The sequence below is a fragment of the Manis javanica genome, chromosome 12, assembly GCF_040802235.1.
Source record: "Manis javanica isolate MJ-LG chromosome 12, MJ_LKY, whole genome shotgun sequence".
NCBI lineage: Eukaryota > Metazoa > Chordata > Mammalia > Pholidota > Manidae > Manis > Manis javanica.
This window is the reverse complement of record NC_133167.1, coordinates 52,609,437-52,626,908: the sequence shown is the minus strand read 5'-3', so window position 1 is coordinate 52,626,908 and position 17,472 is coordinate 52,609,437. Positions and strand designations below refer to the sequence as shown.

Here is a 17,472-nt window from a genome sequence, read left to right as displayed (position 1 = left end):
ATGTTAGGATTTGGAATCTTGGAACCCTTTTCCAAAAATTTGTTGAAACAATTTTATAAAAAAAAGGACATTGAGGACTTCTGCTATTCTTTAAGGGGATAATGAGCTAAAATTGACAGAAGTTCCTTTTCCTTTTAATGTATTGTAGAGTTACGTTATTTTTCCAACACATGCAATGCAGTTACCACCTACACAAGATTATTATAATCTAGCCCAGGTAATTATTGCTGAGATCAGCGATTTAATGCCCTTTGTTTGCCAAATTTTTGTTTTCCCAAGAACCAATCCCACTCTATAAAGATGGGTTTCCAGGATACATATAATTATGCTGGATATAACATCTGTTGCTCTGCATGTTCAGAGTCTTACCAAACCAAGGTAAGGACATGCTTCTGTGAGGACTTTAGCTAGAGTGGCTGAATTATTAAAAGCTTAAATACTCAGAAGAAATTTTTTTTAAGCAGCATTCATCAAAAGTAAAAGCTCACTCTAATTTAAATATTTTCCATATAGAATTTCAGTCCTTGTTTAGATAAATTTTAATATGGCTATGTGTTTTTAATATCATTATTCAATCCTGAGAATTATATTTACTAGGATTTCATATAGGAATCCTAGTGACTTTTCTATTTCAGTTATCTGTCAGAAGCTGTCACTCAAAAAAAAAAAGCAACCTGTAATCAGTATAGAGGAGAAAATAATACTGGTGACCTCTTTTCTGTATTTCATTCTTTAATAGCACAGTGGATTTAGATGACAGGACAGGGCTGCACTTTTAAATGTAGGTCAGTATTTTGACTGCATGACAAACGTGAATTGTTCAGACTTAAATAAAGCAGAGCAATATTGACCAAAATCATTTCTCTGTGTGGCCTTTTAAGGCTGTCCCTACAATCTGACAGTCTTAAGAACTTCCCATCATGCACTATTTATTGGCAAGATTTATTTGGAAGATACAGTCATAAGTGAACATTGATTTTGGTATAAAACCTGAAATAAACCCTTAATAGGGGGGAAAAAAATCAGACACATTCATCTCTCACCAAACATTTGTACATAGACAAAAAGTTAAAGTAGTAAGTTCATCGTGCTTTAAGAAAACTTTAGAAGGACAAGCAAATTCATGATACTGTTAGTGATATAAAATGTATCACTGCCTTTTGAGAGCTTCTATTGCTGTTATTATATAACTAAGAGACAGCTCTTAGGGCTGCGTTTAGACTGATTAGATTGCCCAAGTTCACAGAGATTCAGAATGAAAGAAGCCTACTTAAAATGTAAAAAAAAAAATCTTTCCAAACCATTTTAATAGATTTTAGCTCCCTTGACTCTCCTAACAATTCTTTTTTCTTAACATTACATGTAATTTGAAAGTAAAACCAGCACTTCTTCAAGCTCCCAGCCCCAGGAGGACCCGGCACAGCTTTGCCTAGGAAGTTAAAGGTGAAGACTGACCCAGGATTGAATAGAGAAACAAGTCAGTTTGGAAAGGTTCATCAAAGCCAGAAATGACCAACTAGAAAAACGGCCCTTCATCTACCTCTACACCCCGCTTCCTCTGTCCCCTGCTAATGCTGCTCCAGACACAGCCTCCTCCCCCAACACAGAGCTCAAGTTCTGATTTAAGTGGCTGAAGGAAGGGCTTGAGAAGGTTCCATCTGGAGGAAGACTTTGCCTCAAGCAAAACACCCCCCTTCTCACCACTCACTCTAATGCTTGTCCTCTCCCCGGCTCACACAGGATTTAAGAGTCTCAAGTATGGAAAAAGTGAAACAGATTATTCTAGGAATTTTTCTAAAAGTAACAAAAGTGCTAACATTTACACTTTGCTTTTCCTCGTATCATTTTAACCCTAACTATTTTTAAACCATCTTTGGATTTTACAATACCACTTCAGGAAAACATTTATCTGAAATAAGAAATATATAGTACTAAACTGAGTATTTTGAGGGCAGGGTTAAATAAAATTATGCAAATAATGAATATATATATTTTAATAATTTATTTTGCAAAGATCAATATACCATTTAAAAAAATGTTTCCATAGCTTCTGTTGTTCATAACCAGTGTCAGTATCTTTGCCTTTTCCACTACTAAGTTCCAGGCCTTATTTTCTATATTATCCATAAACTTTGAGAGGCATTATTAAAATTCACTGGTTAAGAGAACTATTAATCTGGAAATATGTATTATCCTAAAACACCATTAGATTTATTCTCATATATTGGGATCAGGGAAACAAAGAAAAGAAATCCAATTATTTAAAACAGTAATCCCTTAACACTGGGATTTTATTTTAATTATAAAGAGTGTGTCTTATTAAAAACAAAACAAAGCCTTGTCCTTTAAGGGAGAAATCCCATGTTTCTCTAGTGAACATGCATGCAAGATTTCCTAAAGAATGCTTCAACAAATTAAATTTGCTATTCTTCAATTTCCCATGATATAACTGACTTCTTAAAAAGAACAGCAAGTAAACAATTATGGACCCACCTGTTCATGATTATCTTACCAGTCACCATACTAGTTAATGGAAATATATTTCATTCTGTTCCCCCATTCCACCCCACCATAATAGTACAAAATTCCCTCTACTAAAAACTAAATGTAGGCTGTAATAAGTATTAAAATGAGAATTGCTAACTGATTTATTTTTATACTTCAAACATGACTCCAGATATACCCAGTATTTGAAAACCCTTTCATGAATGTCCCCCCCCATTGCTGTGGCTCCTCCAGGGCCTTGGGTAGAGTCAGGGGCACACAAGGTTGGGAAGCTATGACTGGAAGTAAATGACCCGCCCTACAAGAGGCAAGGAAAGTCACTGGGGGCTTCCCTCAGTTGATCCTAACCCCATCATACACAAAGGGAGACTAAACCACAATTGGGGGAAATTAGACTCCCCTTAGGGTCCAGCCCATGAGCCCACTTACGTGGCTGAGTGTTAGACACAGAAGGCTGAGGGAAATCCCTCTTTCCCAAGGGACACTGAGGCCCCTGCATCTCCTGTTTCACGCCTAAAAAGAAAAAAGCTACTTAGGTACTCTACACAGCCTCACTCAGGTTTTATCCCTGAAACTAAAGCTTCCAGAAATCCTGTCACCCCTCACAGGACTGCTTTTGGCATAGAAGGTGCACAGATACTGCCAAGGCCAAAGCCAAACCGCAGCAGGTCCAGCACCTAAGGTAACTGGCAAGGGCCTCAGCTCAGTTTCAGCCAAGCGATGGCAAGCAGGAGACAGAAGGTAGTCCTGATGACATAAGTCACCCGAGGGACAGAGGGAGATGAAGAGCAGCAAAGTGACTGAATGAGCACAAAGATGTGAGCGGTGACATGCTCAGAGTCTGAAGGAGTTCAACAGCTGACGCACAGAAACCAGAGGAGTAGAAAATAAAAGTAAGCTGTTCTAGTTATTATCAACAACATGGGTATATACTGTGATAAGGACTTATGTATATTTATTGGGTTTCGATTTGGTGTTAAGTGTGGAGGTAATAGAAAAAATTTATAGGTAATTCCCTCTAATAAAATAAGGGGAGGTGGAAAAAATCTACACACTGGAAAACATGGACAAATATTGCTATCCAAAGAAAGTTTCGTTTTTCATTTTGTTAATGTCCTAGGTTTGTTTAAGTACCATAAATACATGGCCATATTGCTTTCTTTAAGTAAATTCCTACGTTTAAAAAAAGAATTAGAGGAAACAAAGAGAAAAACAGAAAAGAAAACACCAGAAAATGAAAATCTGTGAGCACTGATTCTTAGCCAAGGTCATACCAAAATGAGTAAAAGAAGGTATCCCACTTATAATAAAATCAATGTCTTATGTTCTCTAGAATTTATCCAGTCTCCTACAGCAATGATCTCACAACTTCATAGAAACCATTTTCTTTTCCTCTGTCTGCCTTGACATGCCCATTGATGATACTAAGGATTAGCAATCACTGCTGTCCACATACGAACTGAAGATAGACCACAACTACTATGCACGTTTGTAAAATTCAAAGACTAATTTCAAAACCATCTGAAAGCAATTTTGAAACCTAAAGTATTTATTAATAGGGTACTTTCTATTAAAAGTATTAATGAAAAAATATTTCAAAGTGGAATCATGAAAAGATACTTTTAAAATAATGTGCACAGGTAGCTCAATTTCTTTCTAAACTATGCCATCAATCTAACTCAAAATGTTCTTAATATCAATGGCATAAAAACCAGAAAATCAGCATAATCTAATGAAATACTGTAGATTCACATTTAAAAGTGCCTGATAGGTCAAATTCTAAAAAAGAAACAGTAGATACCACCACAAAACTAGCAGATGTTTCTTGAGGTAATTTCTAAAAAAAACATAAGCATATGTTAAAGAAATCTGACACTATCACAGAATCAGTTGGTGTCTAAATAATAGCAGCTCCTTATGGCAATATGGTAATATCCGTATCAAATGCACAACACATTATGTCGCAACAGTATGTGCAGACAAAAGAGCATCAGGGGCAGCAATAATGGCCAGTGCTTTCATTAAGGTGAAAAAATAAAATTAGAAGGTTATATCCAGGGCATTAATATTGTTTAACAGTAAATTGACCAAGATAGACAGTATGTTGAATTTTCAGAGTTTGCATTTAACTGACTTTGAGACTTTAAAAACAGACTTTTAATCAAATTAGGACACAAGTTTTTATAGGGGTCTCCAACACAGGTTTTCTGATTTCTTCAGTCTATGCAAGAAAAATGGTGAAGACAGTTGTTGTTTTCAAAGCTAATGTTAATACTTGCTTAGTTTAGAATATGAACAAGAATTTGTCAGTACAAATCAATGGCTTCAACCTGGTATCTACCCTAAGTAGTTAAGCAATAAATAACTGCTGAATGATTATTTTAATCTAAAGTACATAATTTCAGAAGTATATATTAACTTCAACCTCAGAAGTCTGAGATCTTCTAGAATATTTCTTTGGAATTAGTGATATCACCTGAAAATATACACAACAAATGCTAGGTCTTTGAAGGTCTTTGAAAAGTCAAAGCCAAAAGGCATTCCATAGTCCTCCAGACTAATTCTTGAGATTCACAGAATGCTCCAGAAAGTTAAATTTGAAAAAGCACTCAGAATTGTAATGCACACATTTGTCCATACAGAAGAATTGAAGCAGCATGAGTCTGGCATGTACCTAACAAAGTGTTTAAGTACCAAGAAGATGGGAATAAAATTAGGTTCACCCATGAGATGTTTCCATGACACTAAACCAGTAACAAAGTAGGTTTGGTCCCAGTGCAAAACATTCAAACAATCTGGAAAATGATACATTCATTTTTCACTCAAGAGCTAAGATAAACAGTTTTCCTCAAATATGAAAAATGCTAATTCTTAGAAATGCAATGTGATTTTTAGAGAAAATTTTCTACTTTTAAAATAAGAGATTATAAATCAAATTCCATGACAAAAATGTGTATACACTTAGTTTATTCTAAGTAGCTAAATGAAATATCAAAAGTAAGTGGACTATGAGTGGAAATTTAAAAATGCATTACATTCGCAAAATTTTTACTATACTGAGTTTTTGTCTGTATAATGGAAACCATAACAAACCATATACTATCTTCCCTTTACACGTTCAGTGCATGAATAAATACATAAAATTAAGAAAGCTAGTACTAACAGTTGCTCAGTTTTGTTGACCATATTCTTCTTGCATAATGGATATTAGAAAGTACTTTGAACTATGTATTTGTGACATTTAGCAAACTTCAGAAGTTTAATTTGAAATAAATATTATTTATATTAGCAAAAAAGTTTTATGAAATGAATTTTTTCTTAGTTTAAAATGATAAACAGTTCTTTCCAAATATAGAAATTGACATATTTAAAATTTCACTGACCCTTTATATTTTGAAAATACCTAAATATTATTGCTGCATAAAGATCATTAACTTTACTTACCAATATTTAATGGATGTTTTCTGCAAATAGCTTTAAACTTTCTTTTTTTTTTTTTAAGTAGCCTAACCTCAAAGCAACAGGACACAGAAAAGGAGAGCCTGAGGCTTATGAGAACACAGATCTTAAGCTTAAAAGGGTTCAACTGACAGTCCTTCAGGAACAATTTTCTCCAGCTTATGCACTTTTCAAGCCCTCAATTTCCCCTCTGTTTAGACATCTTACTAGCCACTGGTATATTTGATGCTTGGTAGAACACATTTCGAGTAAGGTGCTTCTCATTTTGCTCATATGAGAATAATTTTAGCAGTGTCCACTATCCATTCCTTTGCCCAAACTAAAAATCTCAGCATCACCATTGTTTCCTCCCTTTCTCTCAAGCCTCACATCCTCCAAATTCTGCCTTGGACAGTATCTCTTCATAGAGCCTCACCACTCAATCTCCCTGCCTCCTGGAGCTTCTGGCATCGTAGAGCCCATTTCTAGTCCAGCCTGCCCCTGTATAATCCTTTTAAAACCTTAACTCACTGTAAAAAGACATCCTTGATAACCTCTGACACTTGGCCTTTACCACCCTTACTCAACCCCCAGGTTAAGAAACCACCTTCCCGGAGTGATATTCAAGGCCCTCTACAAACTACTGACTTATCACAAAAGGGCACTGGTATCTCCCCCCAAGAACGCTACTCTCCCCACAGACTCTGATCTTATTTTCCCAAAAGACCAAAGCATTCTATCCTGAGATATCTTCTTCCAAATTATTATTTTCCTAGAATGGTTTCCATATGCCTCTATGTTGCCAACTCCTAGTCGTGCTTCAAGGCCTACAGTTAAGTTCACCCTCACACCATTCTGCAGCTTTCCCTGACTTCCCTCTCTTCCCACCCTAACAAAATTATTTTCTCTTTTAGCTACATTTCCATGGTCATTTTTAATGCCCTGTAATCCTTCAATGGCACATAAATTAGATCAGTTATTTTACTGGTAAGTCTCCCTGAAGATTGTGAACACTTTTGAAGCAGAAATTGTGTCAAATTGACTATAGCCCCCCCTGGAGCCTATCAGAGAACAGAGCACATAAGTGCTCCCCAATGTTAAGAGGAATAAGCTAAAAACATGAACAATTTAATGAGAGAAAAAAAGTTAAAACTCTGCTGAGATTACAGTTTCTCATCTATCAGATTGGTTAAAAACGTTTGATAACATACTATTTTGGAGACACTGCATGGAAATAGGCACCCTCATTTAATGATGCCAGAGAAGCACAACAGCATGATTCTTTTGAGGGACTTAGGACATAAGGAGCAAAATCACATAGGCAGGCAGTGGGTAGACAGGAAACCTGCACTGTCCACTCAATTTTGCTGTGAACCTAAAATTGCTCTAAAACAATTTTACAAATTCTATAGGAATTTGAGTCAACTACACTACTTCTAAGAATCTATTCCAAAAACATATATTGGCAAACAAAATACAAAGAGGCACATAAGGTTTTTCATTATTTCACTATTTGCAACAGTGAAAATGACTAGAAGTCCAAATCCTTCAACAGAGAGCTGGTTCAACAAACTCTAGTACACAATGAATTAGTATGCAGATATAAAAGGAAATGAGAACTCTTACTATATTTATATACATAGCATATATGTATGTGTGTATATATATATATATATATATATATATATATATATATATGAGCCTCATGAGGTGATATGCCAGGTATAATGTTAATTTAAGAAGTCAAAGTAGAAAAAAGCATATATGGTATGTGACCATGCATTTAAGCAAGTGGGAAGGGGTGGGATAAGAGTAGAATATATGTATATGTTTGCCTATACTTAAAAAATAAGACAATAACCCAAACCTTACAAATAAGCTTACCTATAATAGGAATGAAGGAAAAGGGTAGAAAGGACACAGGTTAAAGTTATACTTTCCAGAACATAGCTTGGTTAGAATTGACCTTGGAATCCTATAAATATTTTCCATAAACACAGAACAAAAATCAGATTTTAAAAAAGCAATGATCTAAAAGCAAAATGAAATCAGTTCTGCAAGTTGAAGATGTAACTTCACAGAAAGGAACTGTCTTTAAAACACAGTAACCTGACTACACAGAGCATTTGTAATGTTCTAAGTGCTATTTTCTCTAGGAGCAACAAGAACAACAAAAAAACAGAATAATCTTAAATGGCTCTCTATAATTTTATGTTGGTGCTGTTATTCTGTGATGTATATCTTGCAGGAAAAAGCAAATGACTAACGATAGTGTTGCAGTTTGGAATCAGGATGTTGAGGGTAGGAGGAAAGACACAAAAGCAAAAACATTTTAGTCCTGAATTTGAAGTGTCAGCATAATTCAATAATGCATTTTCTGTTTCAAGGGGGAAAAAACCTTCCTAGCTCTATTTCCTAAACAACCTAAGAAACAGGAGCATATAAGGGGAGTGTCAGCAATGAGCACACCTGCTACTCAAAGAGTGGCTTCTAATACCACTACCCAATAAGAGAAACGAGGCTTCCTTGGTGATAGCACGGATGCCACCTCTGAGGCACAAAACGTTCAAGGAGAACCTGGAGTATCTTGCCACTCTGCAAAGCAAGAAAGCTATCAGAGACAGCTGAGAGAATGTCAAAATGACACAGAAGACAACTTGACAAGGTTCCCATTCGTCCAAAAATCCAGAATTGGGACAATTTGAGTATTAATAAGAATAGCCACTGCTGTGAATTAAAATGTATGTAATATGTTTAAATACCTGAGTTCATAATGCTAATATAAACCTCATTTCACTGTGCTCACTGTGGCTGCTGTGACCTCTTGGGAAAAACTCATCCTCTTGCCGCAAGGGGTTCAGTTAGATGACAGCCTACAGCTATTAGCAGCATCAGGATCCATGTCGACTTTGGAGATGAGATCTCACACTCCTCCCAGGCAGCCCCCAGCCCATGACAGAACAGGGCTGAGATTTGGCCATTCTGCCCAAGGCCGGGCTCCTGGTGGGCAGTCTGTTCTCCCAGGCTCTCACCACAGGGAAGCAAAGCCATCATCAGATACACATAGTGGGCACAGGCTTTCCCTGCCCCTGTTCCGGCCCCACTCTACAGGTGTCGGATTGGCCTCACGTTCTGAAGGTCATCCTTCCCAGTCTTCTTCCTACCCCTTGTATCTTTCAGGCATTTGTCCCCAGTAAACTTCTCATATTCCTATGGGAAACTATAGTCCAGACAACCTGGTCTATTCAGAAAATAAATTGCAAGGAAGAAAACAAGAGGGAGAAGAATCTGTGAATAAGGAGATATAAAAGACATAGCAACCACCTGCAAAATTCACCAAATTTCAATGTTGATTTATACTTTTTTTTATTAATTTTATTTTGGTATCATTAATCTACAATTACATGATGGACATTATGTTTACTGGGCTCCCCCCTTCACCAAGTCCCCCGACATCCCCATTCACAGTCACTGTCCATCAACATAGTAAGATGCTGTAAAATCACTACTTGTCTTCTCTGTGTTGCACAGCCCTCCCCGTGCCCCCCCCCCACACTATACATGCTAAAAAAAGAAAGAGAGAACCAATCTAGGGAATATGAACAATGACTGGATGTTTAAGGATATAGAGGATACTTTTAAATTGGAATAGTATTGTGATTATAATGTATACTTTTTTTAAAGTCCTTATCTGTTAAAGATTTATGCTGAGTTGTTTATAGATGCAATTATATAATGATGAGAAACTGCTTCCAGTTATTCCAGAGAAAGAAAGCAAATGACTAGGACATAGATGAAAAAAGAGTGGCTGAAAAACTGTTTAAACTCAATAATATGTTGCACAGGTACTCTCCCCTCACTGGGTTTTACATGGAGGCTTACTGAAGTATTTTTTCTATGTTTGATGTTTTCCATATTAAGAATATTGGGTTTAAAAATAACTTTAAAAACTCCCATTTCTCTTTCCCACTTTCATCACTCAGGCATGGAAGTGGCCAGAGAAATGGAATACAGTGGAATATGGTGGAACTGCCTGAACGGCCTAGAAGTCAGATGCTATTGCTGTATTAAAGAACTTTCATTTTGGACCACAGTGACTAATTCAGACAGCAGACAGACTCCTGAAGGCACTGGGGGGATTCCTTCTTGCTTGTGTGGGGCAGCAGCATAAGCTCCTGGGTACAGTGTGGGCTCTGAAGTCAGACTGCTTGCATTTGAATCCCAGCAGTTCCATTGCTAGCATGACCCTGGGTGAGTTATTTGTCATCTCTGGACCCTAGGGACAAAACTCCTATCTAGACTACACGGTCTTCATGGGAAGATTAAACAAGATAAGATACTTAGCATGTGACTTGGCAGAATAAACCCCAATAAATGTTCACTATTTTCAGTCAAACACCGGACACTGTTGTATAGAAACAGTAGTTTCCAGAACAATGTTTCTGATGAAAATCTTGGAAGGTACATAGGAATTCCCTGATGCCAGATGGTACATTATTTTAGACTTATCTTTAGGCTTACCATAAATCCATAGCACATACCTGCCTGCCTACTCGCTGCCTCTGGGTTCAGTCCCTGATGACACTAAGGGCCTTCAACTTCTGGTTCACTTGCCAGAAGTTAGCATAAGGTTTAATTTCCTTTGAACTCCATTTCTCTCCCTCCTTTCACCACATACTGATTTTGGGAAACACAAGAACATACTATAAAGAGCCATTTCTCCTAACGGTTCCTTCTTTTTGCTTACACCACACACACACACACACACACACACACAGAACTCACTTGCTCAGCATACACTATGCCCCTTGCTGGCACAGTACTTCTAAAACTTGGGCAGGAATACAGTCCATGGAATGACTATGCTGAAGATTTTGATGATGTTTATAGATTTGTTAATATTTGAAATGCAATTGGAAATGCAAGCCCGCTAATAGACTAGGTGGGATAAGCAATAAGGTTCAGAATAAGTATTCCAGTACGGAGATCACAGTGAACTATACCTACTGCATCCCTAGCCCTTTAAACAGGGATGGTCCACTTTCCCATATAATAGCACATAAATGCCCAGTCTAGGCAATTGCATCCTCCAACCTATTTGTTGATCCTGTACCTACTGCTGTGGCTTTCAGATTCTTTAGCTTCACCTTGTTTAGACTTCTTCAGTTCACTCTGGGTCCCCCTGCTTTGAACAATCCCATCTGGGTCACCCTCTGGTTTACTGACCTCAATCAGCCATCTGACTTTCTATAGGGCCTTGACTTCAGTGCAAGTACTGTTCCCACTCTGAGGAGGATATTTCTGTGCCAGTTTCAGCCACAAAGACACCCCCCCACAGGGGGAAGGGCTGGGGGAAGGGGTACGCAAAACAGATCGGTTTTGAAAAGTCCTTGCCTTTAGATGATGCCACAAGGTTGAGGAACAACGTTAGTATGCAGTTATTTTAGATATATTATTCTTATAGTAAAAGACAGATTAAGTTTGCCAAATTTCAGTTTAAATAATGAATCACAATGACCATGAGGAATACAATTTTATGTGCAAGACTTCAACTTTCCTGTCAGCTAATTAACTCACAAAAAATAACAGCGTTTTTGTTGTGCTCACGAAATATGTTACAGGGCTTTGCCACTTCGCCATTGCTGGACTCAGTTGCTTTACCTTTAAATCAGCAACTCGGGATGCATGATTATACCAGTTCTACATTAAGATTAATTATTTGGAAAGTGTCCCTTCCTATAAAGATTAAAACCAACATCTGAAAATAAAGAGACTTAACTTTTTCAACTCTCCATGAGTTAGAGCTGTGTTGTCCCATGTTATCACCACAAACTGCATGTGGCTATTAAATGTAAATTAATTAAAATGGAATAAAATTAAAAATGAAGTTCCTCAAGTCACATTTAGGTGCTACATTTCAGGTGCTCAAGAGCTACATGTGGCTGATGGCAATAGTATTGGACAGAGCATTCCGTCATCACAAAAAGTTAACTCAACAGTCATGCTTTGGAGATCTACTCTATATTTGTTTTCCTATACTGACCAGCTTACTTTAATAAAAAGCTACTATTTATACAAGCTTTATGCAATATTTATCTAGTGGGTTAAAAGACCTATCAAAGCATTTTAAAACTTCATAAGTAGTACATACTGTTATTTGGTGAGCTTGATTTTTCACACCCAGCTTTTTAAAACCCTTTCAAATTTGACAGCTTAGGAACATACTAACAATTTTTAAAATATTTTCTTAATATGTAGATTGATGAATCAAAGCATCATGTTTTACTGAGTAATTAGTCCTTCAATAATTCACATAATAAGGTCATTTTGGGGTTTAACCTCGGCTTCCATTATCTCTGACCACACAGTCCACTGACAGATGTCTCACTTTGGATGTACACAACAGAAAACTGGGATCTGTTTCACATACATCTGTTCCCAAACAGCTTAGGTAGATTAATACTTAGAATGTAGCCAGCTCTGCTAAGTCCTGAATAACCACTAACTCTTGTTTTAAAATTGTTTTTTCTACTCATTTCTACATTCTTCCACATTACCTTTCACATTGCTAAATTTCCAGCAAATAAATCTTCATGTAAACAAAGCACAAGAAAATCATTTTAACTTTCTTCCAAAAGAAACACTTTCAAGACCTTATTGTGAGCCCAGCTTTCTCACATTTTCTGGTTACTGCTCTAATCAGCTGAGCTCAGTGTTGTGGTAGAAATACCCCTTTGAAAAAACAGAACATGAAACTGTCTAACCTGGAATGGTTAGAGAATTGAAATAGAGAATTGAAAGCCATAATTAAGATTTGAAACCCTCATATTGTTTTTAAAAGTATTTAAAACAGATTCTAATGCTAATCAACATAAAATCCTCACTCTGAAATTTTATTAGAGGGAAAAATAAATGAAATAGAAGGAAAAACTAGTCTTTTTGTCCATCATGAAAAAATCTGCTTATGACCAGCTTTGACCAACAATTTTCTATCAGAAAATGCTTTCTTCCTTTCTAAAGACATGGCCTGTGCTGAGGTGATTGCTCACCTCTCATCCTTGTGCCCTAAAACCAGGGGAGGGGAGCAAGGGGCCCTACTTCCCATGCAGTTCTTCTAATTAGAAATTCATTAGGGCTGGAAAGCTGCTGTAAAACACATCGCCTATACACACACCAGATGGTTGACCCTGCTGATCATTCACACTACTTACACTTATTAAGATGTCCTAACACCTGAAGTCTATAAAAATAGGTGTTTTTTTTTAAACTGCAATTTCAGAGAGTTGATGGTTCTTAGAGATCATATCATAGAAATGTCGCATTTTGCAGGTGAATGACCTGTGGTTCAGTGGGCTTAAATGATTTACCCAAAGTCTGTCAGTTGCAGAGATAAGATCTCAGGGCCTTTGGTGACCTCTCCTGAAACCTTTCCTATGCCACAGATGGGAGTAAATTACAGACTACTAGAGTAGGGAGTCTATAAAAGATCCCATAGTGCTTGTCATACTTCAAGGTGCCGTCCATTACTAAATGATGAAGTTCCCAAGGTGACATAGCAGAGAGAGACTTATGGGCATTCAGTATTCCTGTCGTGGAGATCCCCAAGCTGATTGTTATTTAATGTACCCAAATTTGATCTTAATACAGTCTAATCCTACCCATTACCAACTCCCTTCCCCAACCCCCCAGCAGTAGCTTTTCCTTAAAAGGAACACATCATAAACCAATCACAGTGCAGAAAGCAGATCATGCCTTGGGGAGTCACAAAAACAATGCAGCTTCAGCTTCAACCTAGCATTTCAAATAGATGCTTACACTTGGTAAGCGTACTTCCTAGAAGTTTGTCCTTGGTTGAGATTAAGAATAATGCCAACAGGCATCAGTGATGCTTTTTAAAATATTGAATTCTGAAAATATTTGTGATCCAGTAACAGCACAAACTAAGGACTAAGTTTAAAATATGCAAACTTGCATATGCAAAAAGTATGCATCTGCCCATGTCCCCTTTCTGAGCACTCTTCTCAACTTTAGACACCTTATACTCAGCCCCCATACTGGGGGCTATCCACACTGTGACGTTACCCGTCATCTGCTCTGCCTAGACAAAGTCCCATAACTCAGACTTAACCCAACCTTTCTCATTTGGCCTCAAAAAACTCAACTGATCCCTTTCCCATTTCTTCAGGGTTTTGCTCCTTCCTAGGGCACCACTAACTTAGTAATTACTCACGAATGATTCTACAAGTGGACATTTGAGATTCCAGGAGTAAGATCATTAGGTACCACTACAGGTAATAAAGATGTTTTCTGAACAGATGATGCCCTTTTGTACACAAAGTTTACATTATAGTGGTGGCATCTGGTCATCTATGCCCTGGTCAGTGCTTTCTAATCTGCCACTGAGCAAAATGAAACCTTCTGGCCATGCCATTCACAGTGAAGAAGTAGGCCAACATTAGCTCAAGAATCTTTTTTAAAAAGAGATCTTATGCTTTAACAAAAGGGGAGGGGATACTTTCTTACATGTGATAAGAAGTCTCTTAAATTGTAGAGTAGTAATTATCAAGGTTCTCTTTCTGAAGAACTAAAACACATATCACTATAAACTTGCCAAAACCCACAGAATGAACAAGACCACCAAGAACCCACAGAACACCAAGAGCAAACCCCAATGTAAACTATGGACTCTGAGTGATAATGTGTCAATTTAGGTTCATCAGTTGGAACAACTGTACCACTCCGATGGGGAATGTTGATAACTGGGGAGGCTGTTCATGCATGGAGAGGGTAGAGGGCATATGGGAAATCTCTGTGCCTTCTCCTCAGTTTTGCTGTGTTCCTCAAACTGCTCTAAAAACTAGTCTTTTTTTTTTAAATTTACTAAGGCACTATGATGTTTAAAAAGTGAATTGTCTTGCAAACATCTCATAAGCCTGATCTAATAATGTCCAGTGACCCCCTCCCCAACCCCACCTTTTCCTGGAAAAGCCAGTCACTGCCCAACTAGCAATGGACATGGTCTCCCCAACCACATCCTCCCACACCATGTTGTCTCTGGTACAGTAACCTTGATGTATTTTTGGGGGATCAGTTTCATTTGTCTTTCAACACTCATATCTAAGCCAATTTCACATTCAGGAGTATTTCTCACATTTAAACATCTCTCTTAATATCTCCTTTTCTTTTCTCACTCATTATTTTACTAAGTAAAACATCTCTTGGTTTCTTCTACAGCTTGCTATGCTGCTAGACTTCTGTGCCTCCAATTTTAGGGGCCCAAAGTGATTTGCACAGCAGGTGTTACTAACAAAGGAAAAGTGGTACACCTAGATGAAGGACAAGAAAAACAAAGGCTTTAGGGCAAAATTAAAGAATCAGTAGTCACTACTTCTAGAATTATACTTGTAACCATCAGAATGTCTTCTAACATCATCAGGAATGCTAAATAAGCTGTCCTTTCCCCAATCACCACTCAATATAAAACAGCATTTCTTTTTTTGTGCCATTACTTGCCTTTTTGTGTACTGACATTGCAACACTGATTAGTATGACCTCTCATTGTGTGTCTCTAAGTTCTGTGGCATTTCAGCTTCATTGTAGTGTAAATCAGCTAAGCTGGCTCTTGTAGGATAGTCTAAACTCCAGCATACATCTCTATATCACCAAAATTCAGACTCAAACAGTTCTATGTCCCTTTCCCTAGCTTTAAACTCAAAGTTTCAAGAGGATATTCCACCTTGGTTTTCAAATACCTGAAAACGTTTGAATTAAAATCAAAGGTAGTTTTAAGAGAGCAAGCATGGCATACGTAACAGCAGAATTCACATTCAACCAGTGCTGGCTGGGTCCCTGAGTAATCAGATTCTTATTAAATTTTTGCACATGATATTTTAAAAGTGACTTTCTATTTTTTAACATAAATAGCACATTGTGTCTTGTTTCCCAACAGGACAAGCCATTTTTCTAAATTTCATAAGCTTGTATTTAGCCAGAAGAGATTGTACCACATCCCAAGGTTTCTCCCTAAATCATCTCTAGACTAAAACTTGAAATAGTTCTATTGTAAAGTGCGGAATTATAACACTCTAAAGTTTTAAGTCAATAAAAGGCAAATTCATTTAGGGGCACTATAATTAGCAATCACAATACAGACAGGTCACAGGAAGGCAGAATAGCATGGAGAAGACAAGTAGTGACTCTAGCATCTTACTACTCTGATGGACAGTGACTACAATGGGGTTGTTGGGGGGCTTCATATGGGTGAATGTTGAAACCACAATGCAGTTCATGTGAAACCTTCATAAAAATATTGTATATCAATGATACTTTAATAAAAAAGTGAGAAAAAAATAAAAGGCAAATTCAAGTAAACAACATAGTGATTGCAAAGTCAAAATTTCTATACTGAGCCTGAAGAAGACTTGATTCTAGACACTGGCAAAGAATGTGAGGAATGGAAAAGTCCAAGAGACTCTAAAACTTTGGGATTAAACTTTCAGAAGTCAGCACACTGAGGTTTGGATTCGAACCCACGAGTAGGTGCACTCTAAAAAACTTCATACTTTCAGTATGTCGGCAGAAGTTGATGGATTTAGAAGGGAAGAGAAGTTGACCTTGCCGAGTTTAGAGAACACGGCCCATTTGGGGCTCAATTCCTGTTCCTGCATCCCAGAAGCTGGGTGTGACGTTGGCCCGGGGCTGTGCCGGGCACCGGGAGGAGGGAGAGGGAGGCCCGGGGATGGCCCGGGCTCTCCCCAGCCAGGGAGGAGGAGGCGGGTTCCTCGGCATGCGGGCAGAGGAGGAGCCTGGGGAGGGCGGAGAGCAGGCGCCGGATGGAGGGTGTGAGGCGGTAGACGGGGAGGAGGCGCCAGGACCGTCCCCGGGACCACTCACCCGCGGGGCTCTCGGGCTGGATGGGCCTCCACCTCAGGGCCCGCTCACTCAGAACCACGTCGCAGCTGCCCCTCCCGATCTCGAAGATGCCCCGCAGCAGAGTCCGGTCGGCCGCTGCCTCCGGCTGCGGCAGGGACGCCCACAGCGCGGAAGGCGCAGCAGCCGCCTCCAAGGGCGCCTCTTCCTCCCGGCCGCCCTCCAGGGCGCTCACACGGCTGCCTCGCCTCCCTCGCGGCATGGCGTGGCTGCAGGCTGTGTCCAAGCCACGGGTCCGCGGAGGCCTTTTAGGAGAAGGAAGACACCGCCGCCGCCCGGACTCCAGCCGCGTCGGGCGCTGCCACAGCAACGGCGCGCAGGGCAGAGGCCCAGGAGGGAGGCGAGGAGGGAGGCGGGGAGGGCGGGCGGGGCGGCGCTGATCCGGGCCGGCACCTGGGCCCGCCGGCCTCCAGTCCCCGCCACTCACTGCGGAAAGACCCCGTCCAGGCAGAGGAGTGACTCCCTGCGCCTAGTCACTACTGTTTCATGGGATAGCGCTTCGCGTTACTCACAGTTGCATAAAGCTGCACTTCTCAAACTTGGACTTAGGTACTCACCCCCTGGGCATCTTGTTAAAAATGCAGGTTATTGTTGCAGGTC

General features: G+C 38.9%; 1 protein-coding gene across 2 annotated transcripts in view; it reads right to left on the bottom strand.

The window, feature by feature from the left end:
- The window catches only part of CERKL (CERK like autophagy regulator), a 91,203-nt gene extending 74,029 nt beyond the window's left edge, over positions 1 to 17,174 (bottom strand). For both annotated transcript variants that reach the window (XM_017679093.3, XM_017679094.3), the window contains exon 1: positions 16,837 to 17,174. In XM_017679093.3, coding sequence (XP_017534582.1) covers positions 16,837 to 17,074 — 238 coding nt within the window. In that variant the 5' untranslated portion in view covers positions 17,075 to 17,174. The remainder of the gene's footprint in view (positions 1 to 16,836) is intronic.
- Positions 17,175 to 17,472: the final 298 nt, after the last annotated feature.